At 40.8% G+C, this 24,037-nt stretch overlaps 1 protein-coding gene across 4 annotated transcripts in view; it reads left to right on the top strand.

Moving 5' to 3' along the window:
* The window catches only part of sptan1 (spectrin alpha, non-erythrocytic 1), a 44,499-nt gene that overhangs the window by 17,950 nt on the left and 2,512 nt on the right, over positions 1 to 24,037 (top strand). For 2 of the 4 annotated variants that reach the window (XM_058057250.2, XM_058057247.2), the window contains 28 exons: positions 2,310 to 2,508; positions 3,421 to 3,525; positions 3,598 to 3,633; positions 3,716 to 3,751; positions 5,051 to 5,098; positions 9,042 to 9,133; positions 11,169 to 11,313; positions 11,385 to 11,566; positions 12,082 to 12,181; positions 12,381 to 12,578; positions 12,794 to 12,940; positions 13,023 to 13,126; positions 13,706 to 13,868; positions 14,953 to 14,967; positions 17,049 to 17,180; positions 17,300 to 17,437; positions 17,513 to 17,617; positions 17,854 to 18,062; positions 18,623 to 18,743; positions 19,515 to 19,636; positions 21,352 to 21,484; positions 21,564 to 21,662; positions 21,758 to 21,917; positions 22,206 to 22,282; positions 22,358 to 22,567; positions 22,651 to 22,947; positions 23,128 to 23,240; positions 23,410 to 23,427. In XM_058057250.2, the coding sequence (XP_057913233.2) occupies positions 2,310 to 2,508; positions 3,421 to 3,525; positions 3,598 to 3,633; positions 3,716 to 3,751; positions 5,051 to 5,098; positions 9,042 to 9,133; positions 11,169 to 11,313; positions 11,385 to 11,566; positions 12,082 to 12,181; positions 12,381 to 12,578; positions 12,794 to 12,940; positions 13,023 to 13,126; positions 13,706 to 13,868; positions 14,953 to 14,967; positions 17,049 to 17,180; positions 17,300 to 17,437; positions 17,513 to 17,617; positions 17,854 to 18,062; positions 18,623 to 18,743; positions 19,515 to 19,636; positions 21,352 to 21,484; positions 21,564 to 21,662; positions 21,758 to 21,917; positions 22,206 to 22,282; positions 22,358 to 22,567; positions 22,651 to 22,947; positions 23,128 to 23,240; positions 23,410 to 23,427 (3,504 nt within the window). The remainder of the gene's footprint in view (positions 1 to 2,309; positions 2,509 to 3,420; positions 3,526 to 3,597; positions 3,634 to 3,715; positions 3,752 to 5,050; positions 5,099 to 9,041; positions 9,134 to 11,168; positions 11,314 to 11,384; positions 11,567 to 12,081; positions 12,182 to 12,380; positions 12,579 to 12,793; positions 12,941 to 13,022; positions 13,127 to 13,705; positions 13,869 to 14,952; positions 14,968 to 17,048; positions 17,181 to 17,299; positions 17,438 to 17,512; positions 17,618 to 17,853; positions 18,063 to 18,622; positions 18,744 to 19,514; positions 19,637 to 21,351; positions 21,485 to 21,563; positions 21,663 to 21,757; positions 21,918 to 22,205; positions 22,283 to 22,357; positions 22,568 to 22,650; positions 22,948 to 23,127; positions 23,241 to 23,409; positions 23,428 to 24,037) is intronic. The other 2 variants (XM_058057251.2, XM_058057248.2) reach the window with 1 other exon arrangement.

The following is a 24,037-nucleotide window of genomic DNA, read 5'->3' as shown; positions in this document are numbered from 1 at the left end:
TCCAAAATCCATTGCGTTAAGTTTGCCCATCCCTAACTCCTGTACACCCCACTCTCAAGTAATTATTTGTTCTTGTGTGTGTGTGTGTGTGTGTGTGTGTGCGCCATGTCAACATTCAATTACTAAGCAAAGTATCAATGCATTCGTTGGCAAAGAGCAAAGACACTTTATTTGAAGATTGTACAAACCACTGGGGCCCCAAACGTTTTAGCTCGCTTCTAGCGCAGGGGTTCCCAAACTTTACCAACTCAGGGCCCACTTGAAAATTTAAAAAATGTCCACGGCCCACCTTTGTCCTATAAACAGTACATAGAGGAAATGTTGTGTCCTCACAGCACTTAAATTAACTTTATTATTATATTGTTAAGATTCAGGATTTAAATGAAAGCATAATTTGAGGCTCTCTTGCTAGGTACTAGCATGAGGACTGTTAGCATGTTAGCATTTTAGCTAATTTAATCATGTCTAAAGGCAAATATACACATGGCATGATGGAGGGACACTATGGGACTGCCTTAAAACTTTATGGATTTGGTGCTTTCTTGCTAGATGCTACCATGCTAACTCTTAGGATGTTGGCATCTTAGCTAATTTACTCATGTATAAAGCCAAATACATACATGGCATTATGTCGGGACACTACGGGACTGCCTGAACACTTTTGGGACCTGGCGCCTGGTGACCAAGCTACTCTTAGCATGTTAGCATTTTAACTAATTTGCTCATGTCTAAAGGAAAATACATACATGGCATGATGTATGGACGCTATGGGACTGCCACAACACTTTTGAGACTCGGTACTTTCTTGTTAGCTGCTACCATGCTAACTGTTTGCATTTCAGCATGTCAGCTTTATTGCTAAATTCCTTATGTAACGTATGCACAGCATTGCTTGGTGGCGTGGCACAGAGGGCCCCAGGTTCAGGATTCAGAATTGAAATGAAAGCAGGATGGTAAAGGAAGCCCAAACTTTTAATCTGTGGTGTACACACAAGACAGAATTAATTCTCATACTTTTCATAACTGCATTCAAGACTGGCATGATGACCAGAGAGCTATGTTCCAATCATAAGCTGTATAAGGTTCCTAAAATATTGTGACAGGTCAATAACACTCACTAGGTTATTACTTAGGCCTATAAATATATATTTTTTTATCGTGCAATAAATATTTTACAATGAAAATTATTTTAAAAATATTTGCAAAAATGAACAATTTTTAATGACCTCTCATGGCCCACCTGCAGTACCACCGCGGCCCCCACTTTGGGAATCACTGCTCTAGTGCAAATGTAACTTTCTGAAAGTGGTCAGAGGGCGATGACTTCTTCATAAATGAATGTATGGGTAAAGCTGCTGAGACCTAACCTCACGTTTGTGGGCTCGTTCCAGGGGAGCATATGGACCTGGAAAGACCTGTAGATATTATTTTAAGTTTGGACAGGACACTTCTATTTTGTGGTGCACATTTTTTTATGTACTGGTATATTGGATCAGGAAATCCACATGCGAGTTAGTTCGGGTTATGCCTTCCTTCTTCTGCACTCCAGTCACCTTTTCTTTTGTGCAATGAGAGCTTCTATGTCTTGTAGGTCCCTTGCAAATAGAGGAATGAATGACGCTAGGGGTGATGCGTGCTATAGCGTGGTGTCACACAAGACAAAACAGGCCCAAATAACGGCACACATGCGGGAAGTGGTGGTGACAATGCATACCCATGCAGGCACAATGCATGATGCACTCACTATATTGTACACTAAACGGAAGCAGGACTTGCGGACCATTTTTGGTCACATATTGCACATATGCTTAAACCATGCCTAATGATGGTGCATGGTATAAAACTAGCCTTCACCAAATGGACGATGTTTTGAGGCCAAATCATCCACAAATGTGACAATAATAATAACCTTTGAATACATTTGGCATACTGGCTCATTCATGTCAATGGGCGTTGCTGCTACTGGAACCTTAATCTTATGTAATGTCATCTTCTTGGCACATTTTCACGTGTTGGGGGACATGTCTACATCTCCTAGGTTACACTCTCTTTAGATCTCTGAGATTCAAGTGAAGCATCGCACATCATTATTAGTGATGATTGATCAGATGATGTATCAAAAGTACGGAAAAAGTTGAGTGTACAATGTCTTTTGTGCTAGAAATGCTGACATAGCCAATATATATTCATCACATTTTCATGACGGATTTATGTTGAAGTCATGTTCATTATGGGAGGAGCGCATCGCATGTCAGAGTTTTATTGTGCAGCATTTCCTTCTTTTATACGGCATACTTGTGTCCTTGTAGGTATGGAACGCTTTTAGACCTTGGAGAGAAACGCAAGGACATGTTGGAGAAGAGCTGCAAGAAGTTCATGTTGTTCCGGGAAGCCAACGAGCTTCAGCAGTGGATCAATGAGAAGGAAAACGCCCTCACCAATGAAGAGGTGGGCTCAGACCTGGAGCAAGTGGAGGTCCTGCAGAAGAAGTTTGATGATTTCCAGAAAGTAAGTCATCCCTAACAATGATTCACATATGAGATCCCTGTCTTTCATTGGAGTTGTTTCACGCTTTCCAGCAAATGTGCGAAAATCTACAAAGAATTGGTACACCTAGAAAAATGTTTATTTTGGACACACTACTCGAATCCTCTTCTCCAAACACTGCTGCTTGATGTTGATTTTGTCCTCCATGTTGGGATGATTTGCAATAAAAGTGACTTTTGTAATTACCAGATTAGATTTGTCGCCTCCAACCCTCCACCCACTTAAACAAATTTAAAGTAGAAATTGTGTCGCTAATGGATTATAATGTAAGAGGATCCACAGAGTGATGGAATCGGGGTCAAGGGCTCGGGCGGTCGTGGGCAACCCGCCACCTTATTGGGCTCTTTTGCCTTTTTTGTTTTAACCCCCACCCCCCCACCACCCCCCGGGCAAAGGCCTGCTGTATGTAAAAAAAAATGAAATCATTTGTAAGAATAAATACAATGGTTGTATTTTAAGTTCTTAGGACAGTGGATAAGTGTCAGGTCCAAGCACCTCCCTGCATAATGCCATGTGTGTATTTGCCTGTAGACATGAGTAAATTAGCTTAAGTGCTAACATGCTAACAGCTACCATGCTAGCACCTACCAAGAGAACCTCAAGTCTCTATGAGAAGTCTGAGAATTAATTATAATAATTATAATTATAAAAATAAAGTGCTCCGAGACGAGGACAAAGGTGGGCCACGGGCATTTTCAGATTTTCAAGTGGGCCCTGAGTTGGTAAAGTTTGGGAACCCCAGCAATAAAGATGCTAGCTGGGATCTGAACTGCACATTTTTTGTTTGGGAATTGAACAGATTGTTTTCCAAAAGCGAACCATGACCACTTTGCAAAAGACAAAACGTGCTGTTTTTGTTTTATTGCTTTACAGGACCTTAAGGCCAACGAGTCACGCCTGAGGGACATCAACAGAGTGGCGTCTGAGCTGGAGTCGGAAGGCCTCATGGCTGAGGAGGCGCCCATGGTTCAAGCTCAGGTAAGATTGACTTACCTCTCTCCATGCTCCTATTCAACTTGACCATGACTTTTTTTCTACTTCCATTTGCAGCAACAAGAAGCATTGGGTGCGGCGCCCGGTAGGATGGTAAGCTACATGGCATTGTGCTTGCTATGTCAGACAAAGCAATGCATTCAGCAACCATGACTTCATCATATTTCTTCAACAGGATGAAGCTGATTCCAAAACTGCATCTCCATGGAAGGTAAATATGACTAGTAGTTACATGGAATACACGGAAACATGCCTGACAATTTGGTGTGTAAATATAAAAAGTAATGACTGCAAATTTCCATTTAACATTTGTACCTGTGCCATGTCATGTTTTGGTTATTTGTATCTCAGACAAGGACTGGCATTTACCAACATGCATATCCATAACATGCGTAGTGCTGGAATAGTAATGATAATGCTTGACTTTTTTTCCCAAACATGCTTTCGACAAAATCCCACCAACTTTTTTTGCTGGGTCAAAGAATTCCTGCTAATCGGTGTGATTCCATTTCCACCACACCTCAAAGATGGGCATAATATTTGAAAATATTAGGGATGTTCACATCAGGATTTTATGCTGCCGATATCGATCAACGATAATCCATGAGTGAAATCGGCCAATACCAATACCGATCACTTAGATGCAGTGTAAATGTTTCTTGCTAGAGCTCATTGTTATAATTGTTAGAAGCCAAACAAAGCCAATATGCTTGTTACACCAGAACATGAACAAAATGCTGGAAATGCAAAATACAGATGATGACATCCAGTACGGGGGGGTAGTACTGTATATTTTTATACATATTTATTTGATGCCATATAAATAAGCAGACAATATTGTCATACATTTTTTGACTAAAGTAGAATGTTTACGTAATTTACATAATTTTAAACAACAATTTTTGTCAGTTTTGGTCAACGCCCTTTTCCCTGATAATAAAGGAGCTAACTAAAGAAATGCACATTGATAAAAACAGTGACATAACGAAATGACTTCACGAACAAAGTAAAAGTGTTGGAAATGTTGTCAGAAATTAATTGGTCTCTTATAATTTCATCTTGTAGGGAAATATAACAATACAATAATCCCTCACCACTTCCGGCTTCACACCGGAAATGTACATGTCCTTTCACATGACAAAAATGTTAAAAGTAAATCAATTTCGGTGATTAAGTGATGTAAACGTAAGTGTAAAACTAGTTTCAAAGGGAACACTAAATTGCAAGTAACAAAACAAGATGATTGAAAAACATGATGTAGCTATAATTAGTGTTACTTGAGTTGAGTTAGTAAGTAGCCTGTGGTCTGTTAACTCTGTTAACTGGCCTTAACTAACCCAAGAGCATGCCGCTGAAGGCTATTATTGCTTGTATCAAACTAGTCAATATTTGATGTGTTTCAATACAGTCCAATCTCTTATTTTGATCCGTTGTTGCCGAGCTTTAGATGCCGCCGATAATGATGATGATGACCTTCCCTCTCTCTGCCCTCTTTTTTTCCCCCCAATAGAACATACGTCTGGCCGTTCAAACAACCGCTAACTTCAACACAATCAAGGTAAGACACCTCATTTGAGATGTTTTAAATAGTTTGTGCTGCAACAAAGTGACTTAACCACTACAGAATAACTGTTACTTGAAACGCTGTCAATATTTTTTTGTATCGTGTGGATTAGAGGGAATAGCAACTACGAACTTTGGGATGTGTATATTCTGTTCCACGCCCCACACCGCCACCACACACACATGTACATGCACATGCACATTAATTCTGTCATTGAATGCACCTCCCATGGGTTTTCAAAGCCTTTTCAGCAACATACTAAAAAATGAATGGCTGCAAGGGTCACTGTGATCATTTGTAAAGCAACACATACTGTATGTATGCCAAGAACTCATACAGTATGCAGCATATTTCAAGAAAAAAAAAACACATCTCAGCTTTGTCATATCGGTTTAAAAGCCAATTAGTGGTATCAACTTTGGTCTTTTATTTCCCTATTTTTATTTGTAAATTTATTTTTCCAAATATTACAACTTTTTTTTAATACTCTTTCTTTTCGCAATATTATGACTTTATTCCCATATTTTCACTTATTTCCATCATATTACAACTTTTTCTCCAATCTTATTTTCCTAAAATGACTACTTTATTTTTTGTTTAATATTAAAAGGAATTTTATTTTTCAAATTTATTCTTGTAACTCTTAACTTTTTTTTCTCTTATTATTTTAACTTTATTTTCATAAAAATATCTTTCTAGACGTACTCATTTTATTCAATTAAAAACATTTGCATCCCACCCATTCCCCCTCTCCCCTTGGTGTTCCCCAAAGCTCTGTTCTTGGACCCCTTTTATTTATCTCCATTTATTTATTTGGACCCCATTTATCTCATCCCCGTTGGTCAGATATTTCACAAGTACAATGTTCATTTCCATTGCTATGTGAATGACACTCAGCTCTACCTGTCTACCAAACCCTTCCACCCACATATCTCTCTGACTGCCTACAGGAAATCAGAACCTGGTTCTCCATCAATTTCCTCAAACTCAACAGTAATAAAACTGAAGTTCTTCTCATTGGCACTAAATCCACCCTATCTAAAGTTAACTTCTCCATTCAAATTGACAATTCCCTAGTTTCCCCCACCCCCCAGAGCAAGAGTTTGGGTGGTATCCTTGACAGCACTCTCTCATTCAAAAATCATATTAACAATATCACCTGTATAGCATATACAGTGAAGAAAATAAGTATTTGAACACCCTGTTATTTTGCTATTTCTCCCACTTAGAAATCATGGAGGGGTCTGAAATTTTCATCGTAGGTGCATGTCCACTGTGAGAGAGATAAACTAAAAAGAAAAATCCAGAAATCACAATGCATGATTTTTTAACAATTTATTTGTGTGATACAGCTGCTAATAAGTATTTGAACACCTGAGAAAATGAATGTTAATATTTGGTACAGTAGCCTTTGTTTGCTATTACAGAGGTCAAACGTTTCCTGTAGTTTTTCACCAGGTTTGCACACACTGCAGGAGGGATCTTGGCCCACTCCTCCACACAGATCTTCTCTAGATCAGTCAGGTTTCTGGGCTGTCGCTGAGAAACACGGAGTTTGAGCTCCCTCCAAAGATTTTCGATTGGGTTCAGGTCTGGAGACTGGCTGGGCCATGCTAGAACCTTGATATGCTTCTTACGGAGCCACTCCTTGGTTTTCCTGGCTGTGTGCTTCGGGTCGTTGTCGTGTTGGAAGACCCAGCCACGACCCATCTTCAATGCTCTGACAGAGGGAAGGAGGTTGTTCCCCAAAATCTCACAATACACGGCCCCAGTCATCCTCTCTTTAATGCAGTGCACTCGTCCTGTCCCATGTGCAGAAAAACACCCCCAAAGCATGATGCTACCACCCCCATGCTTCACAGTAGGGATGGTGTTCTTCGGATTGTACTCTTCATTCTTCTTCCTCCAAACACGCTTATTGGAATTATGACCAAAAAGTTCTATTTTGGTCTCATCTGACCATAAAACTTTCTCCCATGACTCCTCTGTATCATCCAAATGGTCATATGCAAACTTAAGACGGGCCTTGACATGTGCTGGTTTAAGCAGGGGAACCTTTCGTGCCATGCATGATTTCACATCATGACGTCTTAGTGTATTACCTACAGTAACCTTGGAAACGGTGGTCCCAGCTCTTTTCAGGTCATTGACCAAGTCCTGTCGTGTAGTTCTGGGCTGATTCCTCACCTTTCTTAGAATCATTGAGACCCCACGAGGTGATATCTTGCATGGGGCTCCACTCCGATTGAGATTGACCGTCATGTTTAGCTTCTTCCATTTTCTAATGATAGCTCCAACAGTGGACCTTTTTTCACCAAGCTGCTTGGTAATTGCTCCGTAGCCCTTTCCAGCCTTGTGGAGGTGTACAATTTTGTCTCTGGTGTCTTTGGACAGCTCTTTGGTCTTCGCCATGTTACAAGTTAAAGTCTTACTGATTGTATGGGGTGGACAGGTGTCTTTATGCAGCTAACGACCTCAAACAGGTGCATCTGATTCAGGATGATACATGGAGTGCAGGTGGACTTCTAATGGGCAGACTAACAGGTCTTTCAGGGTCAGAATTCTAGATGATACACAGGTGTTCAAATACTTATTTGCAGCTGTATCACACAAATAAATTGTTAAAAAATCATGCATTGTGATTTCTGGATTTTTCTTTTTAGTTTATCTCTCTCACAGTGGACATGCACCTACGATGAAAATTTCAGACCCCTCCATGATTTCTAAGTGGGAGAAATAGCAAAATAGCAGGGTGTTCAAATACTTATTTTCTTCACTGTAACATCTCCCGTCTTTGCCCATCCCTTTCACCAAACAATACTGCAATTCTGGTCCATAGCCTGGTCCCATCCCGCCTTGACTACTGCAACTCCCTGTTATTTGGTTTACCGGACAAATCCATTCATAAACTGCAACTGATTCAAAACTCTGCTGCCTGTATCATCACCAGAACCCCCTCCATGAGTCATATAACACCTGTCCAGCAACAACTCCTATTAAATTCTGCATCACTTGTAAAATTCTGCTCCTCACCTTCAAGGCCATAGAACACCTCGCTCCTCAGTACCTCACCAACCTCCTCCACCGAAACACTCCCACCCACATCCAACTCGCTCTCCTTTCTGCCCGCTTGACCACAATGGGGTTCAGAGCTTTCAGTCGCTCAGCCTCTGGAATGCCTTCCCAGAACACATAAAAACTTCAGACTCTGTTACCATCTTCAAATCGCAGCTTAAAACGTATTTATTCAGACAGGTTTACTCTATCCCGTAATTCAAATTCTGCCATTTTATGTACCTGTGTGTTTTATATATGTATGTGTGTAGTTTTAACCATGTTTTATTTATTTTAACGACTCTGTATGGTGACCTTCAGTGTCCTGAAAGGCGCCTATAAATAAAATTTATTATTATTAAAACTACAGCTGTAGTTTTTCTTTTTTTATTTGTTTTTTAGCTATTTCAAACTATCTCTTAGTAAATTTTCTTCTCCTAATTATAAATTTATTCCTATAGCATCTGACTTTATTGTTGAAAGATTTGGGCAACTTAATTTTCCAAAATTATGACTTTGTTCTCGGAAACTTTTTTTCTCTTCACGGTTTTTACTTTTTTTCCTTGTAAAATTAGTATTTCTTGTTAAATTATGTTTTTAATATGTGCCATGGACCAATAAAAAAAAAAATAGCCGTGAGCTGCAAACACCCCCCTAGACACCCCTGGTATAGCCACACAATGACTCCAGATTGTGGGTCACTTTTGTGTACGTGCACACCCTACCAACATGTACGCATATCCAAGACTGCCATGAGTTAAAGCCATGAATGCCAATCATATTATCCGGTTCAAGGTACATTTTTATATATCTGTTCTTTTAAACTATTTATTTCTTTTACTTTTTACTACTGTACTGACAAGCACAACATTTGATGACACAGGAACTGAACAACCGCTGGAAATCACTGCAGCAACTGGCTGAAGAGAGGAGCAACGTGTTGGGTAGTGCCCATGAAGTACAGCGGTTCCATAGGTAAGAATCATTTACACAGAAAATGACAAATCGGTATTGTCCAAGAATCTACACCTATCTCATTGGTATTGAGTGAATAGAGAGGAGACTACTGACAAAAATAGGATTTTCACCCATTGTACTGGGTATTATTGTTTCATAGGAAACCCATGAGATACTCAGGATCCATATACAATATATGCCTGGCTACAAGCAGCCAAAATGACTTTCCTCTGCACCAAGAGTTTGAATCCGGCCCGCCAGTTGCTTTTCCAAGTATTTCAAATTTTAACATACAAACTGGAAACATGACCTGCAAGTCGGATGTCTTATTTAGTAAAAAAAAAAAAAAGTAACATTAAATGACATAGTTTGATGTGGTCTGATGTTTAAAGTGCTCCTGAAAATAGGGACATGAGAACATACAGCTGATAGTATAACACTTTACAGATAAAATTAGACAAAGAATTCAAGGAAAATTATAAGCATAAAATGGTGTGTGTGTTAAATATATGAAAAGCTTGCAACCAAAAGGCGCTAAATCAATTTTGACTAATTTCGAGAAAATCAATGATTTTTAATTACGCACATATCAATCTATTTGCATATATTGCAAATGAAAGAGCTATCAATATAGGTCATAAAAATGCATGCTATAAAAATCCTGCACACACCATGTATTTTATAATTTTTTTCGGATTTAGCTCCTTTTGGCTGAAATAAATTTGAAGTCACCTTTAAATTCTTCAATGGCATTGTTGTAAAAGAATGTAAGGTGCTTTAATGTGCTATGCTAATAAAATAATTACAACACAGAAGCCATTCTCAACATACAATACACCCCCCCACCCACACACACACACACACATGCACTCGTCCACATTCATACATTACAGAAACAAAATGTTATAACCTACCACTAGTACACTGTTACTGATCAAATTTTGTTAAGATATTATAGCACACATTAACATCATCCACATTCCATGATGATCAGCTTTAACACAACTCAACATACCCAATTATACGAGACAATGGTACAAGACATGTCATACATTGCAGGTGCATTCAACCCGTAGGCTGCAGTAGAGCGACACATGAAAAATAACAATTTGCAGACAATAATACAAATGTTATTAAAAGCAGTGCTCATATTTGACTGTACCATGAAGGTGACAGTGACAAAAATCATCTCATTACAAACTCTTTACATTGTATGTTTTTTAGTACAAGTAAAATAATGTTTCTCATGAAAGTTGGAGGTGTGAAGGTAGAGACATGCCTTTTATGGTGTAAAAAAAACTTCCATGTTACAGAATACTGTAAAAACACAATTTGTGTTCTCCTGAATTGCATAACATACTGTAACTATCATACGTGTACTTAATGTACACAAACAAAACAGGATGCGCACTGATACTGGCTTTCTGTATGTGCAGTGCCAATTGTATTCTTCTCTCTGATTGGTCAGATTATCAATAGATGGAAAACTTGGGCCAATCAGAATAAAGAATAAAGAAAGGGATTTAGCGCCTTTTGGTTGAAATCTGAAATGGAAATAGCGCCTTTTGGTTGAAAGCATAAATTTCATATCACTTTTTTTCATATTTTTAAAAATGATTTCAAGACCAAAATATGTGATTTGGATACACATGACAGAAGTCTATTAAACTCATGAAAAACATGCAACTTAGTGAAAATTGGATTTAGCGCCTTTTGGTTGCAAGCTCTTCATATGTTCTGGCTCCCCGGACAATTTTGTTCATCTCAATCTCAATGCGGCCTACGAGTCAAAATATTTTCCCACCCCTGACCTAGGACATGGGATTATGTCTCGCAGCTAGGTATTTCATTTCGCTTGTGTATTGTGTAAAATTAAGACACATTATAAACACAAAATAAATGTTGACCCTCCAAACACATATGCACATTAGCACTCAATAATGTGCTATAAAGTGCCTGCCAGTGGATGGGGACTATACAGGGACCTTTGGGTTAAACCATCTTGGAATCATGGTGTTAACAAAATAAGAGCAATGCCATTTGTTTTCCACAGAGATGCAGATGAAACTAAAGAGTGGATTGAGGAAAAGAACCAGGCTCTCAACACAGACAACTATGGTCACGACTTGGCCAGTGTTCAGGCTTTGCAGCGAAAGCATGAAGGCTTTGAGAGAGACCTGGCAGCCTTGGGTGACAAGGTCAGTGTGTCTTTTGCTCGTGTCAGAGCTTTTCAGAAGACTGATCTCACGGCGCCGTTTGTCACATGCAGGTAAACTCTCTTGGCGAGACAGCACAGCGTCTGATCCAGTCCCACCCAGAAGCGGTGGATGACATTCAAGAGAAATGCACCGAGCTTAACACTGCCTGGAGCAGCCTGGTAGGACGTGCTGACCAGCGCAAAGACAAACTTGGAAACTCGCATGACCTGCAGCGCTTTGTCTCGGACTTCAGGTGAGTGCGAACCCCAAAGATTGACTTGAAGTTTCTCACACAGCATATTTCCTTTTACTTGAATCCAAAATGAGAACCAGGGAGCTCTTGATTTGACAGGAGACAATCATGAGCTATGAAAAAACTCTTGTCAACCCATTGGAAGTCGCGAGAGGTCATTACTCAATATAAGTCTGACTCTCAGTGTCGTGTCACAAGAAAGCTAAAATCATCACACAACAACTCAACACTAAAAAGGTTGCTAAGAAATATACAAGTATACAATATAATATACAAAAATACAAGTACCATAAAGTACCATAAAAAACTATCACCTTGACAGTGGTCACCCTTTGAGCAGGTACCTTGATACCTTTTAAGGCATCACTCGAGAAAGAAAGCACATTATTTGACAACAACCACGTTTTAGTATTATATGTATATTATCTTAACTAAACCTACGTATCCTTATTTTAAAGCCATGTCAGTCTGGAGTTGATGTTTGTGATTAATAATTAACATGTATTTGTACACAGAGATCTTATGTCCTGGATTAACGGAATCCGAGGATTGGTGTCCTCAGAGGAGTTAGCCAAAGATGTGACTGGAGCCGAAGCCCTTCTTGAAAGACACCAGGTGTGGGATTCATAATAAATAATAATAATACTGTTGAACCTTGGTTAGCGTCATTAATCTGCTCCAGAAGGTTAGACTTTAACTAAAAACAACAAAACACTGACTTAATTAGCATATATAATCATAAAGACAGAGCCATTATCAGTATAACAATGTCAACTTTTCTTGCTGTCCTTTTCAACTCCTCTTTTCTGTCCAGGAACACCGCACTGAGATCGATGCTCGTGTTGGCACCTTCCAGGCCTTTGAGCAGTTTGGGCAGCAGCTGCTAGCCCAAGGTCATTATGCAAGTCCCGATATCAAGCAGAGACTGGAGGCTTTAGACAACGAGCGTGCCGACTTGGAAAAAGCCTGGGTGCAGCGCCGCATGATGCTGGACCAGTGCCTCGAGTTCCAGGTAAAGATTATCATATATAAGCACGTTCAAAAGTTAGCGCTCTCTCAGAAGCAGCATCAAAAGCACATAACCACAAAACCCAATGCAGATATCTATACTGTACACATTAAAGCCTATGAGATGAATAGGCTGTAAAGGAAACATTAAATAAAGCATAATATGAGGTTGTGCATGTAATTCCTGACTACTGTGTACCGTATGCATCTTTTGAACAGCTCTTCAGCAGGGACTGTGAGCAGGCTGAGAATTGGATGGCAGCTCGTGAAGCCTTCCTTGCAAGTGATGACAAGGGAGACTCTCTTGACAGTGTTGAGGCACTCATCAAAAAACACGAAGACTTTGACAAGGCCATAAATGTGCAGGTAAAAGAAGTTGCACTTTTTTTGAAACCTTGACTGATGACTGCTGTTCTTTCTTGAAATGAAAGCATCTCGTTACACACAGGAAGAGAAAATTGCTGCACTGCAATCCTTTGCCAACCAGCTCATTGGAGCAGACCACTATGCCAAACCTGAGATCTTGAATCGCCGCAATGAGGTTCTTGACAGGTTAGTAACATTTTCTTTTGCCATTTTTACAGTTATGTTATTTCCTGTGCATACACATTTCTTTAACACTAGTTCAATTCCACCCTCGGCCATTTCTGTGTGGAGTTTGCATGTTCTCCCCCGTGCATGTATGGTTTTCTCCGGGGACTCCGGTTTCCTCCCACATTCCAAAAACATGCCAGGTTAATTGGCTACTCCAAATTGTCCATAGGTATGAATGTCAGTGTGAATCGTTGTTTGTCTATATGTGCCCTGTGATTGGCTGGCCACCAGTCCAGGGTATGGGTATACCCTCTCGCCCGAAGACAGCTGGGATAGGCTCCAGCGACCCCGGTGTGAATAAGCGGTCGAAAATGAATGGATGAACACAATTTCTTTATTGAGTGCCTTCTCCTCTGGATTTGCAATAAAAATGACTGTTGTAACACACCCACTAGTTCCAGTTTGCTGCAACAGCCAAAGACGTGAAAAGAGAAAAGCTATGAGTCACGTGATGGACATGTTAGATCTTCTGTCAATGTTTAGAAATGTCTTAAAAGTCAGCACAAATCCTGACATGTGACTTGACTTGATTGAAAGGTGGCGCCGGCTGAAAGCCCAAATGATCGAAAAGCGCTCAAAACTCGGTGAATCCCAGACCCTGCAGCAGTTCAGCCGAGATGTGGATGAAATAGAAGCTTGGATCAGCGAGAAACTGCAGACTGCCACGGATGAGTCCTACAAGGACCCGACCAACATCCAGGTATTTCATTCCACCAGCACAAACCGTAAATGAATGTTCAATGTTTTTATATTGGAACGTTTTAAGATATTAAGATTGAGTGGATATTTGTCCTTGACATGGTTTGACTGACATGTGCAGTCTCCCTCATCTGGATTTATGATGTTTTCGGCCTGTTTCTTTATCTCAACCACCTCCATCGTATGTTTGTTGTGTTTATTTGAATACAAGAAATTGAACATTCATTCAATAAGAAGACAAAATTAACCTTATCAAGTAGTTAACAGGAACTCAAACATGTTTGGTCGTTGTTCACTGTTCAAGTGTGCAAGAAGACATTCTGATTTTTGCTTACTTGTCCCTCTTTCACATTATCAGAGTCATTTAACTATAAATATAACCAAAATTTACAAGGCCATTTCGAAGTGGCTTTCCGATTGAGGGGGATAAAGCTATCTGGTTCTACGAGGAAAAAGTAATTATACTTTTTAAGCCTGAGTTTAATTTATTGATTCCTGTTAATCAAGACAATACAACAACAATGGAATTAGTCAGTTCTTAATGAATTCTAAAGAATGAGTCATTCATTCATTTTCTACTGCTTATCCTCATGAGGGTCGCCGGGGTGCTGGAACCTATCCCAGCTGTCTTCGGGCGAGGGGGGTTACACTCTGGACTGGTCGTTAGCCAATCACAGGGCACATATAGACAAACAACCATTCACACTCACATTCATACCTATGGACAATTTGGAGTCGCCAATTAACCTAGCATGTTTTTGGAATGGGGGAGGAAACGGAGTACCTGGAGAAACTGTGAACTGCCTGTCTTAACTGCCCCTCAGCTCTCTTGTCAAGAAACGTTGACAATTTGAGGAAGACATTTTGTGTACTTGTGAATCTTAATTTAAAAAAAAAAAAAAACAGATATTGTGCATGCCTAACATAATTGATGTGAGTGACAAGTGAGCAGAGACAGAAGCAAATGACAATGTACATATTTTCTTTTGAAAATGTGTCGCATTTGATCTATGGATTTTCTAATCCCCCGTGTGTCCTCTCTGACATAAGACTAAATTCTTTCTAATCTTTTCTGTTTTTCTTAGCTATCCAAGCTTCTGGTAAGTTTGTGTATTGTGAGTTGACTAACAAACAAGCAGTGTGGTTTCTTGTGCTGTCTATTAGTGTAGACTTGATATGCACTGGATATAAAAACACACACACACACCCTTGGAAATACTAGAAGGTGACCACTTCTGTTGTCATGTCATTCAGAGCAAACTGCAATATTTTTGCCTGGCCCTGATTCAACAAGGTATGTGGAATCTTGGTGAGAATTGGCCTATCATCATCTATCAGGGTCAAGATCAGCCAATACACGTCTGCCAGCATTTACAGTGACTGACTGATCATACGGAGGAGTAGTAGAATATGGGACACAGTTTGTCAGCATATGTTCACACCAACATGGATATTTAGAAAGCAGAAATCTGGCCTCATTTTGTCCACACATGGACATTGAAGTAACCTCCAAGTTGATTTTCTAGTTTTTTTTGGGGGGGGCAAAAATCTTGATGATGATGTGGACATTACGTTAGCCAATCCTAAAGTCCACTGAGGCTGTGCAGATGGAGGAGCCAGTCGCCTTCAGAGTGAATAAACAGCTTTGGGTCATCTGGACGAGTAAACATCCCAAGACATTGACAGCCAAGCGGGGGTTTGTGTGGATGTTTTTATTTCCACTCTAAAACCAGCAGTGTGTACCTCGATTTTGTCTTTGTCTTCACATTTAAGTGTTTGTTGAAATCTGTTGACATGTTTTTAGTTTGTGCTAGTTTGTCTTTGTCTCACCAGTTCATAAGGGCTTGTTTTGGAACTGTTTGAGTAACAAAGCATACGGCATGACGTATACTGATTAAAGGCAGGAAAGGATCTGTTTGTCAAGTCATGACAGAGAGTGCATTCCCTTGCATTGAAAAGTGGCCTGGTTAAGAGCAGTGATTGCCATATGCACCACAAATACACACACTCAGTGAATTCTATGGGCATGCACCACTTTGTGGAAACATATTCATTCATACAGTATATCCCAGCTTTCTGGGTTTCTAACTAATATCTTTCAGGTTTTCTTTGTGGGGGTTTTGTGTGGTTCCACTGATTTTTGTTTGTTTCCAAGTTAACTTTGTAATAACAAAATCAAAGTCTACTGACACTACTATACTAATGACACACAGACTAATAAAAAGAGTTATATTTTACCGTATTTTCTGGACTCAAAGTCACTCCGGAGTATAAGTCCCACAAGGCCAAAAATGAATAATTATGTAGAAAAAAAACATACATAAGTCACATTTTTTGCGAGTAATTTATTTTACAAACTACTTGACCAAAACAGACATTATGTCATCTTTAACAATAAAAGACTAGAGAACAGGCTGAATAGGTGTAAGATATGCTAACACAAAGGTTATTCAGCTACACAAAAAATAAACATGAACAGAAAAGGTGTCCAGTGTTTATGTAACAAGCAGTTTTTTCATTAATAAGTCGCTCTGGAGTATAAGTTGCAGGAACAGCCAACCGATTTAAAAAAAAAAAAAAAAAAAGTGCGACTTATAGTCCGGAAAATACGGTAATTCCTTTGGACACAACACTTTGCTTATAGCCCAATTGTGTTAGCTAACTTGGTCAGTGACTTGGGTACTCATTTTTTTTGGTTTGTTTCCAATTGTACACTATATACCGTATTTTCCGGACTATAAGTCACACTTTTTTTTCATATGTTGGCTTCTCCTGCAACTTATACTCCAGAGTGACTTTCAATGAAACAACTGTTTATGTTACATAAACACTGGACACCTTTTCTGTTCATGTTGTTTTTTTGTCGTTAGAACTTGCCTTCCAAGATGACATAATGTCTGTTTGGTCAAATAGTTTGTAAAATAAATTACCCGCAAAAAATGCGACTTATACTCCAGTGCGACTTATGTATGTTTTTTTCTACGTAACTATGCATTTTTGGTCTTGTGCGACTTAATACTCCGGAGCGACTTATAGTCCAGAAAATACGGTAATTGCTATCCCATTTTTTGCATTGCACTGAAAGATAGTATGAGAATATTTGGGGTGTTTGTAACTTATCATGTAAATGGAAGTCTCACGCTTTGTTCTTGTATCCTCTTGATTGTCTCAATGATGGCAGAGCAAACATCAGAAGCATCAAGCGTTTGAGGCGGAGCTCCATGCCAATGCGGACCGCATCCGAGGAGTCATCGATACTGGGAACACCCTCATCCAGAGAGGTGCCTGTGCCGGCAGTGAGGATGCCGTTAAGGTATTTATTATGGACGTGTTAAATACGGTAAAAAGTACATTTGTTTTGTTTAGTTTTTTTTTTCTCTTTGAGTACCACTTTAGCTGTGTGAAATGTACAAAAAGTATTTTCCTCTGTAGGTCCGCCTTAGTGCTTTGGACGAGCAGTGGCAGTTCCTGGTCAATAAATCTGCCGAAAAGAGTCAAAAACTCAAAGACGCCAATAAGCAACAGAACTTCAACACTGGCATCAAAGACTTTGACTTCTGGCTCTCCGAGGTAATCATCTCCATGCCAGAGTTGAGAAGACTGTGTTGGAGACCAGGACCAGGACTGATACAGTGTGTTTTTCAGGTGGAAGCACTCCTTGCCTCCGAGGACTACGGTAAAGATCTGGCCTCCGTCAACAACCTGCTGAAGAAACACCAGTTGCTGGAGGCTGATATTTCTGCCCACGAGGTACTTTTAAAAAGCATATTGGGAATAGGAAGCATAGTTCCACCAAGCCGGAGCCATTTGTGGAGGTGAAAGTGTGGTTTTCACAATGTAAGGACAGACGCTACTTAAATGTCATTGATGGAAAAGACAAGAACAAATCCAGTATGTGACCTGTAGATTTTGGCCCACAGCAAAGTGTTTTTAAAAAAAAAAAAAAAAAAGTAAGATGTCTACATCGAATGTCCTTCCCTTTCCAGGATCGTCTGAAGGATCTCAACGGCCAGGCTGACAGTCTGATGGCCACCAACGCCTTTGATACCTCTCAAGTGAAGGACAAGCGTGACGCCGTCAATGGCCGTTTCATGAAAATTAAAACTATGGCAGCCAGCCGCCATGCAAAGCTCAATGAGTCTCACCGCCTGCATCAGTTCTTCAGGGACCTGGATGATGAAGAGTCTTGGATCAAGTAAGAGTCCCTCCTTTTCAATCAGTGTAGTTTGAGCCTACTGGTTTTTTATTTCAAACATTGTTTTGTTTGTTGAGATTAGTTCTTAATACTTAATTACTACTACTTAATTAAACTCGGCATCGACCTAAAAACTAGAAGAAAAAAGTAACATAAAATGTGTCAGGCATGTAGACACAATTGGATTTAAAGCTTTTATTATATGACCTGAATTCTAAGTCCCTGGGAATTTCCTCTCTGGAGATGCCAGGCCTCCTTCACTTGCCGCTGGTTTCTAGGTCTTGTTGCCTTCATGAAGTGAAGCTGAGATCAGGGACTTTGGCTGTTCCATTTTTGTGCCTTCCAACGGTCCTGTTAGCACTGTTTGTTTTTTTTTTTTGCACTTTTTTGCACTCCTTTGGAGCAATGGGCTGTAACAAGCATAACATGCTATTGAATAACATTAGAGTCTACTTCCACTTTCTGATAACGAATCCCCTTGTAATAAGTTTAAAGTGAAATGTTTTCCATGTAACTGAAGCACCTTGCCAATGGGGTTGTGTGCGTTACTGCTCCAACAGGGAGAAGAAATTGCTTGTAAGTTCGGAGGACTATGGGCGTGACTTGACTGGAGTCCAGAACCTCAGGAAGAAACACAAGAGGCTGGAAGCTGAGCTGGGAGCCCACGAGCCCGCCATAAAGGTGAAGGACTTATTATTTTATTTTTACTAATACACAGTATTTTTCGACATTTGTAGTTTAAAGCCCTTAATTGGATATTCCTCATTTGAATCATTTGTTTAGGATATTGGCATACAGAAACAAATATCTAATGTTTCGAGAATAATTTCATAACTAAAAACTTAACAGAAAATGGCACCTGTTGTTCCAGTGAAAGTTGTCCCGCACGCAGGGGTTGCGACCGGATGTAAGGATCCCGGTTGGGAGTTTTCACTCGTTCTCTTGTCTGTCGTGTAGTGGCGTTCATGCAGGTTTCTGATTGTGGGTACGCATGGCCGATGAACTGTACTCAGTGCGTGGACATGTTGTTCACGTGATAGATGTGGCATGATGCCGCTCACTGGACTAACAATGCTGACCTTTTTTGTGCCTTTTGTATAGGCCTCCAAAACCAATCCTCAACATATGCAGACACCCACTGAGTATTGCACAACATAACTCATCATCATCTAACTATCCGAGCACTTCAACAATAAATCCACAAGATGGAATTACAACCCTCCTACAAGTAGAAATGTCTACTTGTTAAAAAATTGGGAAAGCCATGTTCTAGACATGACTGTCACATGACTGTTGTATGACAAACACTCCAAGATGTTTCATACGTCACTTAGGGACTTGATGAGTTCAAAAATACAAAACTGTATAGCACAGTTTTTTAAAGAAATAATGCTATACAGATGAGTTGGATGTGTGAATATTTCAATGTTGACAAGCAACGCCTGCTTCCAGTCGGTGCTGGATACTGGTAAGAAGCTGTCTGATGACAACACCATCGGTCAAGAGGAGATCCAGCAGAGACTGTCCCAGTTTGTGGATCACTGGAAAGAACTCAAAGACTTATCCGGAGCAAGGTAACAATAAATAAACCGTTTATATACACGGTATGTTATACAGTGCATCCGGAAAGTATTCACAGCGCTTCACTTTTTCTACATTTTGTCATGTTACAGCCTCATTCCAAACTGAAATAAATGAATCTCTTACCTCAAAATTCTACACAAAATACTCCATTATGACAATGTGAAAAAGTTTTTTTTTTTTACTTTTTTTGAATTTATTAAAAATAGAAAACAAAAAAATCACATTTACATAAGTATTCACAGCCTTTGCCATGAAGCTCAAAATTGAGCTCAGGTGCATCTTTTTTCCACTGATCATCCCTTGAGATCTTTCTACAGCTTAATTGGAGTCTGCCTTCAGTAAATTCAGTTGATTGGACATGATTTGGAAAGGCACACACCTGTCTATATAAGGTCCCACAGTTGACTGTGCATGTCAGAGCACAAACACCAAGCATGAAGTCAAAACAACTGTCTGTAGACCTGCGAGACAGGATTGTCTTGAGGCACAAATCTGGGGAAGGATACAGAAAAATTTCTGCCGCTTTGAAGGTCCCAATGAGCACAGTGGCCTCCATTATTGGTAAATGGAAGACGTTTGGAACCACCAGGACTCTTCCTAGAGCTGGCCGGCATCCTAAACTGAGCGATCGGGGAAGAAGGGCCTTAGTCAGGGAGGTGACCAAGGCCCCGATGGTCACTCTGTCAGAGCTCCAGCGTTCCTCTGTGGAGAGAGGAGAGCCTTCCAGAAGGACAACCATCTCTGCAGCAATCCACCAATCAGGCCTGTATGGTAGTGGCCAGTGGCCAGACGAAAGCCACTCCTTAGTAAAAGGAACATGGCAGCCCGTCTGGAATTTGCCAAAAAGCACCTGAATGACTCTCACACCATGAGAAACAAAATTCTCTGGTCTGATGGCTTTCGTCTGGCCACTCTACCATACAGGCCTGATGGGTGGATTGCTGCAGAGATGGTTGTCCTTCTGGAAGGCTCTCCTCTCTCCACAGAGGAACGCTGGAGCTCTCTCAGAGTGACCATCGGGGCCTTGGTCACCTCCCTGACTAAGGCCCTTCTTCCCCGATCGCTCAGTTTAGAAGGCCGGCCAGCTCTAGGAAGAGTCCTGGTGGTTCCAAACGTCTTCCATTTACCAATAATGGAGGCCACTGTGCTCATTGGGACCTTCAAAGCAGCAGAAATGTTTCTGTATCCTTCCCCAGATTTGTGCCTCAAGACAATCCTGTCTCGCAGGTCTACAGACAGTTCTTTTGACTTCATGCTTGGTGTTTGTGCTCTGACATGCACAGTCAACTGTGGGACCTTATATAGACAGTTATTATATTTCCAAATCATGTCCAATCAACTGAATTTACTGCAGGTGGACTCCAATTAAGCTGTAGAAAGATCTCAAGGATGATCAGAGGAAAAAAGATGCACCTGAGCTCAATTTTGAGCTTCATGGCAAAGGCTGTGAATACTTATGTAAATGTGATTTTTTTGGTTTCTATTTTTAATAAATTCAAAAAAGTCAAAAAAAAACTTTTTCACATTGTCATAATGGAGTATTTTGTGTAGAATTTTGAGGTAAGAGATTAATTTAATACAATTTGGAATGAGGCTGTAACATGACAAAATGTAGAAAAAGTGAAGCGCTGTGAATACTTTCCGGATGCACTGTATATGCACACAAGTATACCAAAGAAACCTGTGTAAACGTGTTTGTATCTAGGGGTCAGAGGTTGGAGGAATCCTTGGACTACCAGCAATTTGTGGCAAATGTGGAAGAAGAAGAAGCGTGGATCAATGAGAAACTGAATTTAGTGGGGAGTGAGGACTATGGAGACACACTGGCTGCTGTGCAGGTGCTTTTTCTACTAGCAAAGCTGTGCTAGGGACTTTTCCCTCCCCTAAGTGTTTCTAACCGTGGGTCCTTTTTGACAGGGCTTGCTTAAAAAGCATGAAGCATTTGAGACGGACTTCACCGTGCACCGAGACCGTGTCAGTGATGTTTGTGCTAACGGGGAAGATCTCATTAAGAAGGTACTATCAGTGCAATGGGAAGAGAAGCAGTGCATTGTGAGGGCTTTGTCAAGTCAGTGGGATGTACGGATTTCCATTCTTCCTCCCCCCAACAGAACAATCATCATGTGGACAACATCACATCGAAGATGTCAGCTCTGCAAGGCAAAGTGTCGGAGCTGAATCGGGCAGCTGCTCAGAGGAAGGCCAAGCTGGATGAGAATTCCGCTTTCCTGCAGTTCAACTGGAAGGCTGATGTGGTGGAGTCTTGGATCGGTACGAGTTTAGCTTTACAGTGCCGTCTGTCATCCTTCATTGGCCTCATTGTATCAGCACTTGTAGATAATAGAGAATAGTCAGTGTTTATGCATGCTGCACATTCATTTATGACTGTGACTATTTGTACTGGTATTTCCTTCAGACATACATTATGATTTGATACCAGCTGTACAAAAAGGAGAATGATGCTTGACTATAGCAATAACTATAATAGCCAGTCAGCTATTGTATTTAGCATAGGCACACCATGTTTATTTGTAACATCTGCATGTGGTTTCCATCCAGGAGAGAAAGAGAACAGCCTTAAGACTGATGACTACGGCAGAGACCTGTCCTCCGTTCAGACTCTGCTGACCAAGCAGGTATTTCCTGCTCACGAACGTACACACATCCTGTCTGTCTTTTTTGGGGTTTTTTTAATCATTGTGGACTTGTAGGAGACCTTTGATGCCGGTCTGCAAGCCTTCCAGCAGGAGGGAATCACCAGCATCACGGCTCTAAAAGACCAGCTGCTGGCTGCTAAGCATGTCCAGTCTAAAGCAATAGAAGCTCGTCATGCTGCCTTGATGAAGCGCTGGAACCAATTGCTCTCCAATTCTGCGGCTCGCAAGAAGAAGCTCCTGGAGGCCCAAGAGCACTTCCGAAAGGTAAAGAGGCGTTGGAGTGTTGGAGGGGATGGTGTCTATTGGATGGATGACCAGATGTGTGCATCACTTTCTTCCGTCCCCAGGTCGAGGACTTGTTCCTTACATTTGCCAAAAAGGCCTCAGCGTTTAACAGCTGGTTTGAGAACGCTGAGGAGGATCTGACGGATCCCGTGAGGTGCAATTCTCTGGAAGAGATCCGGGCACTGCGTGAAGCCCACGAGGCCTTCCGCTCATCGCTGACCTCAGCCCATACCGATTTCAACCAGCTGGCTGAACTGGACCTGCAGATTAAGAACTACCAGGTGGTGTCCAACCCATACACCTGGTTCACCATGGAAGCTTTGGAAGAAACATGGGGGAACCTGCAGAAGATAATCAAGGTATTCCCAGTCCTCCTCATCATTACGTCGATGGGGAGCTACTTTTAACTTGTTTAACTATAAAAACACAAAGATGGTCAGCCAATGAACATCCTGGAACCAGAAAGTCGTAGGACTCATTTGTGTAATTGTGTGTGTGTCATTGTGACATCATTTCCTGCTCGCTGTGTTTGATCGTAGGAGCGAGAACTGGAACTGCAGAAAGAGCAGAGGAGGCAGGAGGAAAATGACAAGTTACGTCAGGAGTTTGCACAGCATGCCAACGCTTTCCACCAGTGGCTGCAGGAGACCAGGTACACTTCATTCATTCTTGGACCCTCTTCTATCAGTTATCACCATCTTCATCAGAATATGGAGCAGGACAGAATTCCAACATGAAAGACACAACATTCCATCTCTGGTTGACATGTTTTATCTTTTTCTCTTCCTCCCCTCCTTGACCCTGTCTGTGGCGTGGATCAGGACATATCTTCTGGATGGGTCAGTATTAGCATTGTTTATCTTCCGGGTGGGTCGGTATTAGCATTGTTTATCTTCCGGGTGGGTCGGTATTAGCATTGTTTATCTTCCGGGTGGGTCGGTATTAGCATTGTTTATCTTCCGGGTGGGTCGGTATTAGCATTGTTTATCTTCTGGATGGGTCGGTATTAGCATTGTTTATCTTCCGGTTGGGTCGGTATTAGCATTGTTTATCTTCTGGATGGGTCGGTATTAGCATTGTTTATCTTCTGGATGGGTCGGTATTAGCATTGTTTATCTTCCGGGTGGGTCGGTATTAGCATTGTTTATCTTCTGGATGGGTCGGTATTAGCATTGTTTATCTTCTGGGTGGGTCGGTATTAGCATTGTTTATCTTCCGGGTGGGTCGGTATTAGCATTGTTTATCTTCCGGGTGGGTCGGTATTAGCATTGTTTATCTTCCGGGTGGGTCGGTATTAGCATTGTTTATCTTCCGGGTGGGTCGGTATTAGCATTGTTTATCTTCCGGGTGGGTCGGTATTAGCATTGTTTATCTTCCGGGTGGGTCGGTATTAGCATTGTTTATCTTCCGGGTGGGTCGGTATTAGCATTGTTTATCTTCCGGGTGGGT

This window comes from Doryrhamphus excisus, linkage group LG19 (genome assembly GCF_037039965.1).
Source record: "Doryrhamphus excisus strain RoL-2023G ecotype Guam linkage group LG19, RoL_Dexc_Guam_v1.1, whole genome shotgun sequence".
NCBI lineage: Eukaryota > Metazoa > Chordata > Actinopteri > Syngnathiformes > Syngnathidae > Doryrhamphus > Doryrhamphus excisus.
This window is presented reverse-complemented; position numbering and strand designations above follow the sequence as displayed.